The following is a 19,097-nucleotide window of genomic DNA, read 5'->3' as shown; positions in this document are numbered from 1 at the left end:
AAACCATAATTTCAAAGTGTTTATGGAGTTTTTAAAGTTTATGGTCACTTAGTCTTTATTATGAGTTACTTTCATATCTAAACATTTTAAAACTGCAGCTTAAAATTGTGTCAAAATCAATGGATTATCTTGGCAATGGAGTACTGTTTATTTTATTCTTCAGTCAATAAGAAAACAAAATTGTGTGCACAAGTCAGTGAAATTATTCTCGATCAATGTTAAGAATTAGTTTCTCAGAGGTATTTCTAATACTGCACAAAATAACAGGTGTGTTTTCAAAAAGCAAAGCTACTGTAAAAGAAAACCTACAACCCTTTTTATCCCATCTATTTCTTGTGCATGAGGACCTAGTGCTGCTGATTGTTTTTGTTCAAGGCCCTGGAAAGGACATCATGAGGGAGAAATGGTTCACAAAATGGAAGGCTGCTCATGATTCGATGACTCATTGTAACAATGGAGCTTTACAGCAAGGTAGGCATCAGCATTTGGTCCCATAAATCAGAACAACTGTTATGGATACATTGAAGGTGAAGTAGCAGAAAGCTACTACTCTTGGAGGGCTCTAATATGGTTAGTCATTTCCTCATGGGCCCATGAAGAAATACCAGGAGATTCCAGTCTGTAGTAAGGCAAATTGCTAATTGCAGCCAGCTCATTAGTTTAAAGAATGGGACTGATGATGAGTCAATAGAAGGCCCACTGACCCTGGCACTGAAGTTCACAGTGTTCTGGCCTCCTGACCCTGAGTTGAATGATCAATTTCTGAGCAGCTTTTTGGGGGAGAGAACAAGGGCACTTTTCAGTTGTTCATTCCACTACTCTGTTTGAGTCTAAAGCTGCAATAGTACCTTGTGAAAAATAACTAATTATCAGAATCAGTTCCAGGTTAATTTTCAATAACTATAAAAATGCATAAACAGCCGATGTCAGGTTGGAAGCTGTCCAGACATACTGTATTATAAGGTGTTGCTCCTCCCACCATGTGGCCTCATATTGGTATAAGGGGCGCTGAGTAGGCTACGGTCAATTATGGAAAACTCTGAACATCCTCTACATAGCACCATCCAGAGACAGAGAAGCAGTTTCAGCGACAGGTTACTATCGATGCAATGCTCCTCAGACAGGATGAAGAGGTCAATACTCCCCAATGCCATTAGGCTTTACAATTCAACCGCCAGGACTTAAGAACTTTTTAAAAGCTATTATTAATGCTTTTTGAGATAGTGATTTAGATGCATATCATATTTTTTACTGAGTTAAGTATTGTATGTAATTAGTTTTGCTACAACAAGTGTATGGGACATTGGAAAAAAAGTTGAATTTCCCCATGGGGATGAATAAAGTATCTATCTATCTATCTATCTATCTATCTATCTATCTATCTATCTATCTATCTATCTATCTATCATGGACCGACATGTCAGAACAGGAATGGGAATCAGAATTAAAATGTTTGGCCACCAGAAAGTTCCACTTTTTGGCGGATGGAGTGGAGGAGCTCAATGAAGTTGTCCCCCGATTTACAACTGGTCTCACCAATGTAGAGCAGGCCATATCAGGGTAACTGGACACAATAGATGATCCCAGCAAATTTGCAGGAGAAGTGTTCTCATCCCCCCACCTTTTTATTCTCCCATCTTCCCCTTCCTTTCCAGTCCTGAAGAAGGGAATCGGCCTAAAATGACTGCTTATCCATTTCCATAGATGCTACCTGACTTACTGAGTCCTTTCAGCATTTTATGTGTGTTGCTTTCGATTTCTAGTATCTGGAGATTTTCTTGTGTTTATAATTTTCAATATGCAAGCGTTTGAAATGGAACGCTTTTTCAAAAATCACAATATATAGACTCATAGACACAAGCTCCAGTAAATGCATTACCTCACTAGGTTAAGAGGTTTATTGTTGTATGCAAGCTTAAGCAGCACAACTGAAGAAGTACTTCATTACCAAGAAGTGTTGCTTCTAAAGATGACATCAATTCAATCTATTCAGTAACCTTCAATTTTCTGAAGTTCCTGGATGATTTATTACTTATGCAGTCAGCAGCTGATGAAATCACTAACTTTGACAAGTCCATCATTTTCAGCTCTGTGGATCACGGGAAAAAGATATAGTAAAAATAAGAACAATATGGCAGTACACATTACTCCATAATTCCCTTTTCAATATGCATTGTGAGCGCAAGTTTTCATTATTTCTTCAATATGTTTGCTTAAACCAGGGAGTCCTGACCTGGGGTCCACAGATCCCTTGGTTAATGGTAAGGGCCCATGGCATGAAATAGGTTGGGAACACTTACCTTAAGGAGTTTAACTTTGATAAGACATCAAATGTTAAGTGTAAGGATTCTTAAAAATAATATAAAATTAGTTATTTATGTATAAACAGTGAATAGTTCAAATAATGGGATGCCAGTAAACTGAGACTGAAAATGAAAAGAATAGTCACACTTTATTTTCAAGGAGAAATGCAATATCAAGTTCATGCATAAGTAGTTATAATGGGAAAATGTCACAACAATAAGAACTCAATCTTTCATTGTCCTAGAAGACATAAGCTTTAGTTTTACCCAAAGAACCAGATGGGTTGATAGTGCAATGTGAACGTAATCAAAGGCCCATACTGTGCTGTACTGTTCTAAATTTAATAATCTTACTGACAAGCCAACCTTCCTCAGTAGAGAGAATGGTCGAAAGTTAGCCAAAAAAGTGAAAAGAGCTAAAAATACATTTTCATACATTATAATAAGAACAAAAGCGTGATATTTAAGGTATTTTATTCATTGAATCTGTGCAGGTACCTCAAGACACATGAAGTTTGGAAAAACTGTTAGTGTTCTTACATCAGTACTTATCAGCTATGAGGAGCAGTTGATATTTTCTGATTAGACCATAAGACATAGGAACAGAATAGGCCATCTGGTCCATCGAGTATGCTACGCCGTTCAATCATACCTGATCCTTTTTTTTATCTCCTCCTGAAACCCATTTCCTGGCTTTCTCCCTGTAACCTTTGATGCCATGTCCAATCAAGAACCTATCACTCTCTGCCTTAAATACACCCCATGACCTGACCTCCACAGCTGCATATGGCAACAAATTCCACAAATTCACCACCCTTTGGCTAAAGAAATTTCTGCGCATCTCTGTTTTGAAAGGGCACTCCTCTATCCTGAGGCTGTGCCCTCTTGTCCTAGATTCTGCCACCATGGGAAACATCCTTTCCACATTTACTTTGTCTAGGCTTTTCAACATTGGAAAGGTTTCAATGAGATCCCACCTCATCTTTCATTAATTCATCCCTTCAGCCAATATCCAAACCCAACTGTCTTTGAACAATTAATTTATCCTGCATTAAAATAATTAGACTTCTACTCTAGGTTAGGGATTGGAAATCTTTCAGCAATTCCATTACAGAGTTTTCAGGCTCCCAAACTATCTATGCTGCTTCCTCCAGGTGCTCCCCAGTCAACAAGAAACCACATCTATTACTCAAGCTGTTTTTGTGCATCAATAGTACTTTTAGAGATTTTCTTTTGAACCAAACAATGTGTATCTGCCTGAAGTTATAGCATTAATCACTCATTTCTTAAAAGCATCCAGCTACAAATTGTAGTTTGCCAGGTAAAGATTAGACTCACTGAGAACACCTTTGTACATTTAGTAATGCATCACTTTCATTAGGAACTTCTGTCATTTTCATGATATGATGACAGAAAATGCTGACAGCTCTACTGTCAAAATTAAAACCAATAAGCTTGTAGGTAATTTTAACAAAACCCATCTTGTGGGTATAGATGAGTTTGAATTGAATGTTCATTTCAATGTGAGATGACTGTTTAATCTATTTTCATCTTCTTGCTGAAGGGTTATTTTAAAAACAACCCTCTAATTATTTTTTGTTAGTCTGGTAGAAAGACCTTTACTAATGATGTTAAAAATAGCTGGGCAACAAAACAAACATAAAATGCTGGAGGAACTCAGCAAGTGAGGCAGCATTTATGGAGGGGAATACCCCCTTCCTTCTGAAACCATCTTATTGGGGCTTCTGCTCCCTTACTTTCCAGTCCTGATGAAAGGGTCTCGCATTGATGTTGCATTACTTGCCAAGTTCCTTCAGCATTTTGTATGGGGCAGCGCAGTAGCATTATGGTTAGCGTAATGCTTTCCAGCACTAGTAACTCATGTTGAATTCCACCGACTGTCTGAAAGGAGTCTGTCTGTTCTTCCCACAGCTGCGTGGATTTCCTCTGTGTGCTCTTGTTTCCTCCCACTTTCCAAAGGCATACAAGTTGGTAGGTTAATTATGTGGACATGACCGGGGCACTCGAATGGTATGTTGCCTCCCAGGTGCCAGGGTCAGGAACATCTTGGATCGTGCCCACAACATTTTGGAGAGAGAGAGAGAGCAGCCAGATGTCTTGTAAATATTGGTACCAATAACATAGGAAGGAAAAACAATGAGGTCCTAAAGAAAGAATTTAGAAAACTAGGCAGGAAGCTGAGAAGCAGGACCTCCAGTGTAGTAATTTCTGGATTGCTACCTATGCCACACACCAGTGAGGGTAGAAACAAATTCAAATGTGACTGAAAAGCTGGTGCAGGGGGGCAGGGCTTCAGGTTCATGGATCATTGGGATCTCTTCTGGAAGAGGTATGACCTGTTCAGAAGTGTTGGGTTGCACCTGAACCAAAGGGAAACCATTATTCTCACAGGCAGGTTTGTTAGCTGTTGGGGAGAGTTTAAAGTAATTTGTCAGGGGGGTGGGAACCAGAGAGAAGGGACTCAGGATAGGACAGATGGTAAAAAGGTAAACTAGCATGCAGTTAGACTGACAAGAAGGCCAGGCAGATGATAGGGCATAATTGTAGCCAGCAGGGTGAGTATCTGTGCATTAGAGATGCAGAATCAAAAATAGTTGGGACTTGTTTTACGCTATTGAAACCAAACCTTTGTTTAATTGCAAACACAAAATTCTGCAAATGAATCAAATTCAAAGCATCACACACAAAATGTTGAAGGAACTCAGCAGGTCAGACAGCATCCATCAGGTTGGAGGCGATCCTGACAGAACATAAGCTGTTGCTCCTCCACCCTGAGGGTAGCCTCGTCGTGGCACAAGAGGTGGCCATGGACTAATATGTCGGAACGGGAATAGGAATTGGAATTAAAATGGGGAGTCACCCTGAAGTTCTGTTTTAGTCAGATGGAGCGGAGATGCTCAACAAAGATGTCAAGCAATTTACACCGGGTCTCACCAAAGTAGAGGAGGCCACATCAGGAGCACCAGATGCAATAGAAGACCTCAGCAGATTTGTAGGTAAAGTGTCACCTCATCTGGAAGGACTGTTTGGGGCCCTGAATGGAAGTGAGGGAGTAGGTGAATGGGAGGGAGATTCGTGGGGAGGGACGAATGGACAAGTAAGTCACAGAGGGAGCGATCCCTGTAGAAAATGGAGAGTGGGTGGGAGATAAAGATGTGCTTACTGGGATGATCTTTTTGGAGATGGTGAAAGTTGCGGAGAATGATATGTTGGATGCAGAGCCTCACGGGGTGGTAGGTAAGGTTGAGAAACTATCTCTGTTAAGATGGCAGGAAGATGGGTTGAGCACAGGTGTCAAGGAAATGGAGGAAATGAGGGTGAGGTCAGCATCAATGGTAAGCTCTTTGTTTAATTACTATGTAATGTTTCCTCAGGTTCCTGAAATAAAGTTTTATTACAACACTAAACTGGATAGTCCTAGATCTAGTTTAGTACCCAAGTGGCTTGCTAGTGCTGTTAAAGAGGGTTTAAGCAAGAGTGTTAGGGGATGGGAATCATAGCAGCAGGTAGAGGGGTTGAGGTGAAGCTGAGTGTTGTGACAAGTCTAAAAGGAAGGACAGACGGGGATGTTAATGAGCATACTGGGACTGATAGATTGGTGTGTTTATTTTAATGCAAGTAGTAGTGTGGATAAGGCAGATGAACTTATGAGTCTGGATCATTATATGGGTTTATGATGTGGTGTTGAAGGAATTTTGCGTGTGAAACACATGATTGGTAGCTCAAAGTTTCAGTACTTCAAATGAGATGGGGTGGTAAAAGAGGTGGAGGAGTCATAGAGTTCAACCACTTCCTCTGACAGCTTGTTCTATATATGTATCACTCCACCTGAGGAAGTTCCATTACATTGCTAATCAGGGAGAATGTCAAGCTGCCCTCAGAGAGGACATGGTGAGGGGCTGATCCTCCGAGCAATATGGGTAGAGATTTAAAATAAAAAGGGTTCAGTCATTCTGATGGGGTTATACTATACCTTCTAATAGCCACCAGGAGATAGGAGAACTGGTGTGTAAACAAATTATGTAAACAGCAACAGGGTTGATATAGTGGTTAAGTTCTCCAATATTGACTTGGATTTCTTTTGTGGAAGAGGCTTAAATGGGGCAGAATTTCTTCAGTGCATTCAAATGGGTATCTTGAAAAAGTATGTGAATAATCCAACTAGAGGAAGGACCATATTGGACCATGTTTTGGGAAATAAACCTGGCCTTTCAGTAAGAGCATTTTGAGAGTAGTGATCACAAGTCCTTATGTTTTAAGATAGTTATAAATAAGGATAAATTTGAACCTTATAGGGAAGTACTAAATTGGGTGAGGGCAACTTATGACATTATTAGACAAGAAATGGAGGGGGGGGCGGGTATTGGGAGAGGCAGTTAATGGGTAAGTCCACATGGGAGTTATTTAAAGATCAACTCATCAGAGCACAGGACTGCATTGGCAGTAGAGGCATAGCATTGCCCTTCACTCCATCTGCCACAAATAGCAGGATTTCCTGGTGGCCAACCATTTCAATTCTAAATCCCATTCCAACATGTCAGTATATGGACTCCTCTACTGCCATGATGAGGCCACACTCAGGTTGGAGGAGAAACACCTTATAATCTCTCTGGGTGGTCTCCAACCAGATGGTGTGAGCATTGATATCTCAATCTTCCAGTAATTGCCCAACCTTCACGCCTTCACCATTCCCAATTCTTGTTTTCCTCTCACACCACTTCTTACCTGCCATCATCCCTTCTCTGATGTTCCTCCCCTTTCCTACCTTCCATGGTCTTCTATCCTCCCTTAACAGATTCCCATCTTCTCCAGCCCTTTATCTCTTTCACAATCAACTTCCCAGCTCTTTACTTCTCCCCCTCCTCCTCCCCCGGTTTCACCTATCATCTGCCATCTTCCTCCTCTCTTCCCACCTTCTTATTCTGAGTCCTTCTCCATTCCTTTCCAGTCCTGATGAAGGGTCTCAGCCCAAAATATCGACTGTTGACCCTTTTCCATAGATGCTGCCTGGCCTGCTAAATTCCTCCAACATTTTGTCTGTGTTGCAAAGATTAAAGGCCATCTCCTTGTGTAAGTCATCTGAATCACACAAAATATATATACGGATAATTCAAAACATATTATACTTACACCTGCCGTTCAATGTTGTTAAGCATCTTTTCAATCTGCGATCGATGAATTTCACCATCTATCATGGCAAGGTAACTGTAGAGGAATCTAAACGTGGTGTAAGGAATGCGACCACCATCTTCCTTTGAACTTAAAATCTCAAATGCATACCTCATGGCATTTGTAATGTTCTGAGGGAGAAAAATACCAAAATCTATACAATTTGTAGACAGTATGCATTGTAAACATATGGAATTTAAGTATTCCTAATTAGCTAGCTATCTGTGGTCTGACCAAGCTGGTGAATCCAGTGTAAGAGACTTGATCCCATTTATTTGGAAAATCAAGAATAATGTGGGAATGTACACAGTATAAGTGCTCTGGGGCACTGACCAAATGGTATTAAAAGCTAGTGAGGCCCATTTCAGACAAGGGATGTTGTTTACTTTTAATGATAAGGAAGGTCTTTGATACACACAACCATTGAAGTTTGCCTACAGCTTATTGGTTACAAAATTGTTCAAAATAAAAAGTATTGAGTAATTTTAAAGGCTTAAGCACACATCTTCTCTTAAAAGAGTGCAAGGGCAGGCAGTATGAGGAAGCAGGGAGTCTGCAGATGAACTTGGACAGGTTAGGAGAATGGGCAAAGAAATAGCTTACAGTGCTAATGAAGGGGCTTGTCTCGAAGCATCAACTGTTTATTCTTCTCCATAGATGTGTTTTGCTATTGAGTTAATTAGATTAGGCTTCCACTCTGAACCCTTGATGAAGACTGGTGTGTGTTCTCTCGACTCTCCTTCCTAAAGTCCACAACCAATTCCTTGGTCTTACTGACATTGAGTGCAAGCTGATTGTTACAATATCTCTCAATCAGCTGATCTATCTCGCTTCTGTACACCTCTCATCACCACCTGAAATTCTATCAACAATACAAGTAGTTGTGTCATTAGCAAATTTATAGGTGATTTTTGAACTGTGCCTAGCCACACAGTTATGGGTGTAGAGAGAGTAGAGCAATAGGCTAATCACACATCCTTGTGGTGGACCAGTGTTGATTGTCAGTGAGGAGATGTTATTTCTGATCTGCACTGATTATGGGCTCCCAGTGGAGAAGTCAAAGATCTAATTGCAGAGGGAGGCACAGAGGCCTAGGTTTTGGAGCTTGTTGTTTAGAACTGAGAGTATGATTGTGATGAACACTGAGCTGTAATCAATAAACAGTAGCCTGACTTAAGTATTGCCATTGTCCAGGTGATTCAAGGCCGAGTAGAGAACCAATGAGATTGCATCCACTGTAGACCTACTACTTTCATTTATAGATCACCATCTCTTTCTACCGGTAGGAAAAAAGAACAATGTTGACAAGACATGGAAAAAAACCTCAAAGGACAAACTGACATGGTGTTGATCCAGCAAGACTGCTGATTATTTTTTGACTGACAATTGACTGTGAGTCATCAAAAAAAAAAGGAGTTAGTCTGTGCCTGGTGCTGTCAACACACAACTGAACCATTAATGTCGTGTGCAGTCACACTAGCTGATCACGGATTGATCATATTTGATATCGATTGTTCAGTCAGTTCATGGCAGAGATATCTGTCAAATCTTTTGTATTTGCCTTGCTTTCACTGAAGAGTTCCTGGAATCATAGAACCATGGAACATTACAGCACAGTACAGGCCCTTCAGCCCTCCATGTTGTGCCGACCCATATAATCCTTAAAAAAAAGTACTAAACCCACACTACCCCATAACCCTCTATTTTTCTTTCATCCAAGTGCTTGTCCAAGAGGCTCTTAAATACCCCTAATGTTTTAGTCTGCACCACCATCCCTGGCAAGTCATTCCAGGCACTCACAACCCTCTGTGTAAAAAACTTACCCCTGACATCTCCCTTAAACTTCCCTCCCTTAATTTTGTACATATGCCCTCTCGTGTTTGCTACTGGTGCCCTGGGAAACAAGTACTGACTATGCACCCTATCTATGCCTCTCATAATCTTGTAGACAATCCTGGGAAACTGGTGGACACAGTCATTTTTCATGCTAAAATTTCTCTAATTGGTTGACTAACATATTGATATTGACATCTTGTCTGTCCAGAAGGGGTTGCTTGCAATCTTACATGTCCATGTTAAATATGGAAGTTACTTCGTTGGAGGCTAATATTCAGCACATTTATTACCATACTCCTTCTCCCCGGCTTCCATATTCAACTTGAAAAGATAAAAATTCCCATATGTAATATATCCTATATTATAATTAACTAAATATAGACTTATCAGCTTTTTTGAGTTAAACTAACCAAAATGAAATTAACTGCATGATTTTAAGGCTTCTTCTAATTTAATTTCTGATATTAAAAATATTTATTTTGAGATATAGCACAGTACAAGCCGTTCTGGCCCAATGAACCACACCACCCAGTAACTCACTTACTTAACACCAGGATAATCACAGGACAATTCAAAATGACAAATTAACCTTCTAAATAGTATGCCTTTGGACTGTTATAATATTTTTTCATGAAAATTGCACACAAAATTTATATCCATTGAATGTCTTCTGATCAGGAATTATTGTTTGAGTTTGATGCTCAGACAAAGTCATTGAGTTTCCATTAATGAGCTTCCATTTTCCCTATTTTCAAAGATTCAAAGTACAGTACCTTTATTCAAAGAATGTATAAAATTATATGACCTTGAGATTTGTCTGCTTACAGGCAGCCATAAAGCAAGACACCTGAAATAACCCAATTAAAAAGATAAAGACCAGCACGCAATTCACAGAGAAAGAGGAAAAGCACAAATCATGCTAACAATAGAAGTGAGCAACAGCATTCCAAACCAGATTGTGTCCTTAGATCTGAAACCCTGGTGCAGGCCCTAAACCTTAGTCTCAATTCATCATATTAGCAGGGTAAATTACTGCAAAGCACAGCAACCAGGGCAGTCTCACAGTCTGAGTAGTGGAGAGAGGAGTGAATATCACAGGAGAGCGAGCAAAATGAGTCCGACTCTCGCCTCTGGTCACGACACTCTAAATGGGCCAGCATTTAAATTGTTCAAACAGCAGATCACGCCTTGCATTAGGAACCTGGGCCCTGCCACATTGAAACGCTTCGAGCCTGGACCATGCTGCCCAGTGACTTGCTCTAGGCCTAGATCTCACTCGCAGCCCTACACTGTTTTCAACCTCTGCAAATCAGCTCGGTGCTCAAAGCAATCCAACCTCACACCCAGTTTAGATGGATGGGCGTTAAAACTCCTATGCCTCAACACTTCCTCTCCGAATTGCTCACTCCAACTCCATCTATGTTGATTTTGCAATGCGCCAGCATGGCTCATCCCTCAAATTTGCTTTGCCTTCACTCGTCTCTTCATTGTTCGCAGTGATAGTTTACCACAACTTACTTAAGAAAAGATGTTGTCAGTAATGATTTTAGTTAAATTTCTTGCCTATCAAACTACCAGTGAGCTGGCCCTTCACTAACCCCATCTTAAACCAGAATTTTGGTACAGTAAGTTATTATGAATAGTAAAGATCTCTTTTAAATGTGATTATGTTATGAATATTATAGCACTGAAGAATGTACATAGCATATTATTATTGTACACATAATTGTACACAGACATATAAATTATTGTAGCTGCTTATTGAAAAAAATAATTTTCTTTCTTTGTTTACACATTATAGTTGCCAATAATCAGGGACTGAGTGGGGTATTGTTATAAATTGTATAGTAGCAGAAAAATACTTACAGGATCAAGTGTACTGCAACACAAGGCAAAAAATTTCATCCATTCAATCTCCACGCCAAAAGCACCCACAGTCATTATGCGTCTTAGAGTATCTGCAGGAAGGCCAAGGTCATTCCATTTTTGCTCGACTTCTTTTGCTGGTACTATTAATCTTCCATTCACCTTATAAAGGAAGGTCATGAAACTTGTTAACTTATTAGTTGATTTGCCAGTAGCTTAATATTTTGTGAAAATAAAGTTTTGAGGTTTAAATAAATAATGAACTTATTTATTAGGGAACTAAAGGATTCTAAAGGTACCTGAACATTGTTTGGGACATCATAAAGCACTTCATGTCCGACCACAATCATTTTTAGAAATCCATTTACTATTTTAATGTATGACGGTACACCATCCACAAACTCAAATGAAATCAATATTCAGGAAATTAGGTGGAAGTTTCACAATTACCTACAACCAATTTCAACAAACATTGAAAATAGTTTGCCAGCTTATCTTAGATGGCAAGTTTTCAAATCTGGGTACAGTACTCCATTCCCAGATAGACAGGAGCTTGCTTTGTTATGCAAATCCTGCACCTTTTTAGATCTCCATTTGAAAAATTTGAATTATAGTGCTCAAAGTATACTCAACATATTGCAAATGTCATTTCTCCATGTGTTGAGAGGTCAAAATAAAGATAATCACAGGCACACCTATAAAGGGATATCTTGCGATGTAAAGTGTTCATAGAACTAGTAATAATGGAATTGTCTCTGATTTCCACAAAACTCTTCCTGCCTTCTGATGACCTGTTCGGCCATGGATTGTCTCTCTGAATCTTCTCCACACTTATCAAATTGAAGATTGAAGAGCTGTAGTGGAAAGTATGTGGGCTCCCAAGAAAATGAAAATATTCTAGAATCTGAAAATGGTTTCTGTTCAAAGGTACTGCATTGGATAGGGCAATGCCAATGTTACAGTTACTCAAATGGAAGTTTTATCTGAATACTTTATTGTTGGTTTTGAAAAGAATTTCAAATGAGTTTAATGAGGCTTTTCTAAATTATTTTATTATAGATGTGGATGTTGCCAGCAATGTCATTGCTTATTGTCCAATCTGAAATGTCCCTGAAATGAGGAGGGTGTCAACAGTTAACCTTATTAGTAGAACTGCGTTCATATATAGGCTAAACAGGGTAAGAATGGCAGAGTTCCTTCTCTGAAGATGTTAGTGTACTGGATGGGGTTTTAACATGGTAGTTTCATAGTTTAATTAAAATTCCAGATCTTTGATTTAAATTAATGACTTGAATTTAAATTCCCCAGTTGTCATAGTCCAAGATGGTTCAGACTGATATGATATGGTAGTTCAGTTTGTCAATATGGATGTGGAGTTGACTATCAGCAATGCTGTCATTACTCAGATAAGGATAAAACTGAATAGAAAATAGTGTGGGGTAATGTAATTATGATAAATGTACATAATTTACAACCACTGACATTGAGTTCGGGTTTTGCTTTAAGAGGCTGGTCTGATGTGATGACATTATCATGTAAAAGGTTTTTTAGTGCACCTTTGTGGCGTAGGTTTTGGAGTTCAATAAAAGGTGTTACCTGTTTCATTAAACATAAAACATCACACTTAGTTTTATTTGCGGACACTGAGAAGAGAAGTAAGAATACGTCATTTTAACTGAGTCTACTCTGCCATTCAGCATTACTATGGTCAAGCCTCAAACTCAAATGCTATGTTCCTCCATTATAGAGAAGTCCATCAGTTCACCACTCATTGAAAATAGAAATGCCTTGCCCATAACCTGAGACAATGACTTATGGTTCTAGATACTCCCACCCAACCAGGGCAGAGGATGGGGGAGGGGAAACAACATTGCTGTGTTTGGCCACTTAAAGCCATTTCAGACTTTTGTGTTAAGGTAATTTCTTATTCTTCCAGATTCTGGTGAATTTAACCTATTCATCTGAATATCTTTTTTAAGAACAAGTCCTTGGAATGAGTCCAATGAACTTTTAATGCACTCCCTCTGTGGCAGTTATATCCTTTCATAGGAAAGACTAAAAGTTACAGGACTCAGAGTTACAGGGAAGTAGTCAGCCCTAAGTTTCAGGATGTGGGTAGCTGGGTGACTGTCACGAGGAGGAATGGGAAGGTGAATAGGCAGTTTGCAGAGCATCCCTGTGGCCATTGCCCAAAATAATAAATATACCATTTTGGATACTGTTCTGGGAGATGACTTCCTACGGAAATGCCATGGAGATGAGGATACTGAAATTGAGCATGGGTTTGTGGTAGAAAAGGGAAAGAGGGAGAAGAGGGGAGTGGTAATGATAGGGGACTCGATAGTCAGAGGAACAGACAGGAGATTCTGTGGACGTGAATGGGACACCCGGATGGTATGTTTCCTCCCAGGTGTCAGGGTCAGGGATGTCTCGGATCACATCCACAGCATTTTGGCGAGGGTGGGGGAGCAGCCAGATGTATTGGTACATATTAGTACCAATGACATTGGAAGGAAAAGCAAAGCAATCTTGAAGAGAGAAGTTAAAGAGCGAGACATAAAGCTCAGAAGCAGGACATCCAGGGTTGTAATTTCTGGATTGCTACCTGTGCCACGCACCAGAGAGGGTAGAAATAGGATGATTTGGGAGATAAATGCATGCTGAGAAGCTGGTGCAGAGGGCAGGGCTTCAGGTTCTTTGATCATTGGAATCTCTTCTGGGGAGATATGACCTGTTCAAAAGGGACAGGTTGTACCTGAACCTGAGGGAGACTGATATTCTCACAGGCAGGTTTATTAGAGCTGTTTGGATGGGTTTAAACTAATTTGGCAGGGGGATGGGAACCAGAGTGAAGGGACACAGGATAGGACGGATGGTAAAACAGCAAAGGTAGCATGCAACCAGACTGTCAGGAAGGGCAGGCAGATGATAGGACAAAATTGCAGCCAGCAGGGTGAATAACAGTGAATTAAGGATGCAGAATCAAAAAGCATAGCAATTACAGTACTCAAAGTGTTATATGTCAATGCAAAGGGTATAAGAAATAAGGTGGATGATCTTGCTGCACTTTTACAGATTGTCAGTTATGATGTTGTGGCCATCACTGAATCGTGGCTGAAGGATGGTTGTAGTTGGGAGCTGAATGTCCAAGGTTCCACATTATATCAGAGGGATAAGAAGGTAGGCAGAGGGGATGGCATCAAATCATTAACAAAGTTCAGACATTGGAGCAGAAGATGTTGAATTCTTGTGGATTGAGTTAGGAAGCTGCAAGGGTAAAAGGACCTTGATGGCAGTAGAAAAGGCAGGAAATGGAAAAGGTGAGTTAAAGGGCAATGTTATGATGGTCATGAGGGATTTTAACATGCAGATAGATTGGGAAAATCAGGTTGGTAATGCATCTCATGTGAGTGAATTAGCTGAATGCCTACGAGATGGCTTTTTACAGCAGTTTGTCATTAAGCCTACTAGAGTATCAGCTATACTGGATTGGGTGTTAAATAATGAACTGGAGGCAATTCAGGTGCTTAAGGTAAAGGAACCCTTAGGAGACAGAGATCACAAAATGATTTGAGTTCAATTTAAAATTTGATTAGGGGAAAGTAAAGTTTGACATAGCAGTATTTCAGTGGAGTAAAAGATATTATGGTGGTGTGAGAGAGGAGTTGGCCAAAGTAAATTGGAAGGAGATGGTGGCAGGGATGACAGCAGAACAGCAAGGCTTGAGTTTCTGGGAAGAATAAGGATGTGTTGCCTTTAAGGCATTTGTTTAGTTTATTATATTTTCGCTTTAGTAAATCATTTATAATCATTTTCTAGTTAAAGTTAAGGTTGTTTAAAGTAAATTCATTGTCTGTGATATATCGCGGCATGCAACGACATCACACCCAGTTTCGTCGCGTCCTGTGGGAAAATACCGGTTTGGAGAAACGGGAAGGAGGGGGCTTATGTGTGTGCAGGATCAGCGTGAGAAAAGTTTTCTTTCTACGCACTAGAAACATCAGAGAAGTAACGCCGTAAGTTCATAAAATAATCGATATGTTGAATTAAAAATGTTAATGCTGATTCTGTTAAAAGTAATGACAGTTGATAAAGTTTATGTTTTTTGTTATTTAAAGAGTTGCGGATAGTTTGTGTTGATGTATTTAAAGCCAGTCGATGGCGTAGGTAGATTCTGACAGTATGTTGCACTTTAATGTAATATAGTTGTTGCAGTTTTACTTTTGCAAGTATTTATGATGTAAATGTGATGTCAAGAAGGAAACAAATACTGTATATATTTTGTATTGTTTTATCAACAGTTTTCACCATACGTTAATGTGGAAGAGTGAACAGTAAATGGTTAATCTTACTGGGACCGCCTCATTGACTGGTTTATGCTTGGTGTTTAGTTCAGAGTTCTTTTACACCTGTGCGAGAACACTACAGTGAAAAGGCGGCATTACCAGGTGTTTCAAGTGCTACGATGGCATCACGATCCAACGTCAAGTCCTTGCCATCCAGCGCCAGGAGCAGTAGGGCATCAACAAGTAAGGCTGCCCATGCAAGAGCTAAAGCAGAAGCCGCCAAGGTGTGAGCGTTGTACGCCGAGCAAGAAGCAAAATTGAAAATGGAAAAGGCTGCCAGAGAAGCCGAAAACCAGTTGGAAAAGGTAAGGATAGAGTCAGAGTTAGAAGTGCTGACGCTACACCGAGAAGCCGAAGCTGCCAGGGTGGAAGAAGAGATATTAGAAAGTGCTGAAGAAATGCATGTTCTGGATGACGTAAGATCTACTTCAGTAAGGACCAGATTGGAACGCACAAGCGACTGTGTCCGATCTCAAATGGACTTGAAGATTCGTTCTTCCTCTCCATACTTATGTGCTAACATCCCACTTCATGAGGAGTCTCAGAGAGGCCCAATTGCATCACATCCATCTGAGGAAGACAATTTACCCTCGCAACTCTGCGTCGAATTCAAGAATTAAAGGGCTGATGGCAAATACTTCTCGACACCAAACTTACCAGATTTGGCGAGAGGAGAGGCAAAGGCTGAATTCAGAACAGCAAATTCCATAACAAATGTACACCCTCAGTCATATACCCGCCAACATATTCCCCCAGCCAGCATGCCACTTGCAGTTGAACTCATGGCACAGTATTTAGCTCGACGAGATCTCGTCACTTCAGGACTATACCAGTTTGGCGATAAACCCGAAAATTACCATGCATGGTACTCCTCATTTGCCAACGCTATCCACGGAGTCCAGCTCGGAGCAACCCAAGAGTTGGATCTTATGACAAAATGGCTGGGAAAAGAATCATGCGAACCAGTGAGACGCATACGTTCAGTGTACATTAACAACCCCAAGCTAGCCTTACGCAAAGCATGGGAGAGACTTCGGGAGTGCTATGCGGCCCCTGAAATTATTGAAACGGCACTATTTCGACGTCTGGAAAATTTTCCTAAGGTGTCAGCCAAGGACCACACTAAGTTAAGAGAGCTCGGAGATCTACTCATGAAGATTCAAGGCGCTAAAGAAGATGGCTATTTAACTGGTCTGTCATACCTAGATACTTCATATGGGATTAGACCAATCATGGACAAACTTCCATTTGAGCTGCAGGAAAGGTGGGTGTCTGTTGGCTCAGAGTACAAGGAAGAGAACGATGGTCGATTTCCTCCCTTTGAGTATTTCACTAGGTTTGTGTGCAAGGAGGCGAAGAAGCGAAATGACCCTAGCTTCATGAGTCAAGGTAGCAGTACAATTTACACCAAGCCAGTTAAATCCACTTTGAATAATTTCAACATTAAAAAACCTGTCTCAGTGCGTAAAACTGAAGTCTTTACAACTAACAATGACCCTAGCAAGAATTGTCCATTGCACAACAAACCCCACCCCCTCAAAAAATGCAGAACGTTTAGGAAAAAACCCCTTGAAGAGAGGATGGCCCTTCTCAAGGAGAAAAAAAATGTTTTAAATGCTGTTCCTCTACCTCTCACCTCGCTAGAGAGTGTACGATCTCTGTGAAGTGCCCGGAATGTAATAGCACTAATCACGATGGGGCCATGCATCCCGGCCCATTACCGCAAACCGACAAAGCTCCTTCACCCTCACAACAGGACGGCGGGGAGGGAGAGGCTCACTCCAGGACAACTGTTGTCAGCTCGAGCTGCACAGAAGTTTGCGGTCAAGCTCAGTCAAGCCGTTCTTGTTCAAAGATCTGCCTCACTAAGGTGTACCCTAAGGGAGCCAAAGACAAGGCCATCAAAGCCTATGTAATTCTGGATGACCAGAGCAATCGCTCACTAGTCAGACCAGAGTTCAACATTGAGAGTAATCAGTTCCCATACTACCTTAGAACTTGCTCGGGCAGCGTGGAAACTTATGGAAGGAAGGCAGAAGGCTTCCAGTTCGAGTCCCTGGATGGTAAAGTTGTCATCTGTCTCCCTCCACTCTTAGAGTGCAATGAAATTTTGAATAACCACACTGAGATCCCGACGCTAAGTGCAGTGCTACACCAGCCACATCTCCACCACATTGTCAAGCACATCCCAGAATTGGATCCAAAAGCAGAAATACTCCTGCTATTAAGAAGAGATGTTCTCCAGGTGCACAAGTTTAGGCAGCAGGTCAATGGACCACACGACGGCCCCCTTTGCCCAACGCCTGGATCTGGGCTGGGTGGTGATAGGAGAGGTGTGCCTTGGCAATGTACACAAACCGACAGTTAACACACTCAAGACCAATGTGCTAGAGAGTGGCCGCCATTCAATTTTTCAACCCTGCACAAGTCTCATGTGTATCAAGGAAGCACGACAAGGCTTTAACAAATGTAAAGTAACCGACAAGACGCTGGGACAGTCAGTCTTCGCTCAAACTGAGCATGATAATAAACTTGCTCCATCAGCACAAGACGCCATTTTCTTCAGAGACGAAGCAAATAATTGGGTCACCCCACTACCTTTCAGAGAACCACGCCAGCACTTGCCAAACAACAAAGAGCAGGCAGTCAAGCGGTTCACGTCCTTGCAAAAAATCCTGAAAAGGAAACCTGAGATGCAGCAACAATACATAGCATTTATGGAGAAGATCTTCGCTAATGGACATGCTGAAGTAGCACCGCCACTGAGAGAAGGCGAGGAGTGCTGGTACCTCCCAATATTTGGGGTTTACCACCCACAAAAGCCCAATCAGATCAGGGTGGTCTTTGACTCCAGTGCTCAGTGTGCTGGTATCTCCCTTAATAATGTGCTCCTTACAGGCCCCGACCTTAACAATACCCTTCTCAGGGTCCTGATGCGTTTCCGGAAGGAGAAGGTCGCAATCTTAGCGGACATCCAGCAGATGTTCCATTGCTTCTTAGTACAGGAGGACCATCGCAATTTCCTCCGTTTCTTATGGCACAAATGTAACTTACCTCGCACTGCGGACGAATTGGCCCAGGCAAAGGACGTCATCTTTAAAGCAACTCAAAGAGCAGCTTTTGCAAGGGAGTTTTCGGCTCTCCAAGCTAATAAACCAATACCAAAGGACAGCCCTTTGAGGAAATTCAACCCAATCCTGAAGAACGATATCATTTGCATTGAAGGCCGGTTAATACACTCACACCTTCCAGCTGCAGAAAAGAGCCCAGTAATCCTGCCCAAAGACAGCCATGTGTCCATACTGCTCACTCACCATCACCATAAACAGGTAAGGCATCAGGGCCGTCACCTGACGGAAGGAGCAATAAGGGCAGCGGGACTGTGGATCTTGGGAGGTAAAACACTGATCAATTCAGTACTCCACAAATGTATAACCTGCAGGAAACTGCAAGGGAAGTTGGAAGCTCAACGTATGGCGGACCTCCCACCAGAACGCCTTGAAGCCTGCCCTCCTTTTACATATGTGGGGCTCGATGTATTTGGTCCCTGGACTAT

At 41.1% G+C, this 19,097-nt stretch overlaps 1 protein-coding gene across 2 annotated transcripts in view; it reads right to left on the bottom strand.

The window, feature by feature from the left end:
- Window positions 1-1,914: 1,914 nt before the first annotated feature.
- The window catches only part of LOC140727407 (ropporin-1-like), a 42,098-nt gene continuing 24,915 nt past the window's right edge, over window positions 1,915-19,097 (bottom strand). For both annotated transcript variants that reach the window (XM_073044686.1, XM_073044687.1), the window contains exons 3-5: window positions 11,196-11,357; window positions 7,455-7,624; window positions 1,915-2,089 (exon numbers count right to left, since the gene is read on the bottom strand). In XM_073044686.1, the coding sequence (XP_072900787.1) occupies window positions 2,041-2,089; window positions 7,455-7,624; window positions 11,196-11,357 (381 nt within the window). In that variant the 3' untranslated portion in view covers window positions 1,915-2,040. The remainder of the gene's footprint in view (window positions 2,090-7,454; window positions 7,625-11,195; window positions 11,358-19,097) is intronic.

This window comes from Hemitrygon akajei, chromosome 5, assembly GCF_048418815.1.
Source record: "Hemitrygon akajei chromosome 5, sHemAka1.3, whole genome shotgun sequence".
In the NCBI taxonomy this organism is placed as follows: domain Eukaryota; kingdom Metazoa; phylum Chordata; class Chondrichthyes; order Myliobatiformes; family Dasyatidae; genus Hemitrygon; species Hemitrygon akajei.
Note: the sequence above shows the minus strand (reverse complement) of the source record. Positions and strands in the feature narration are given on the sequence as shown.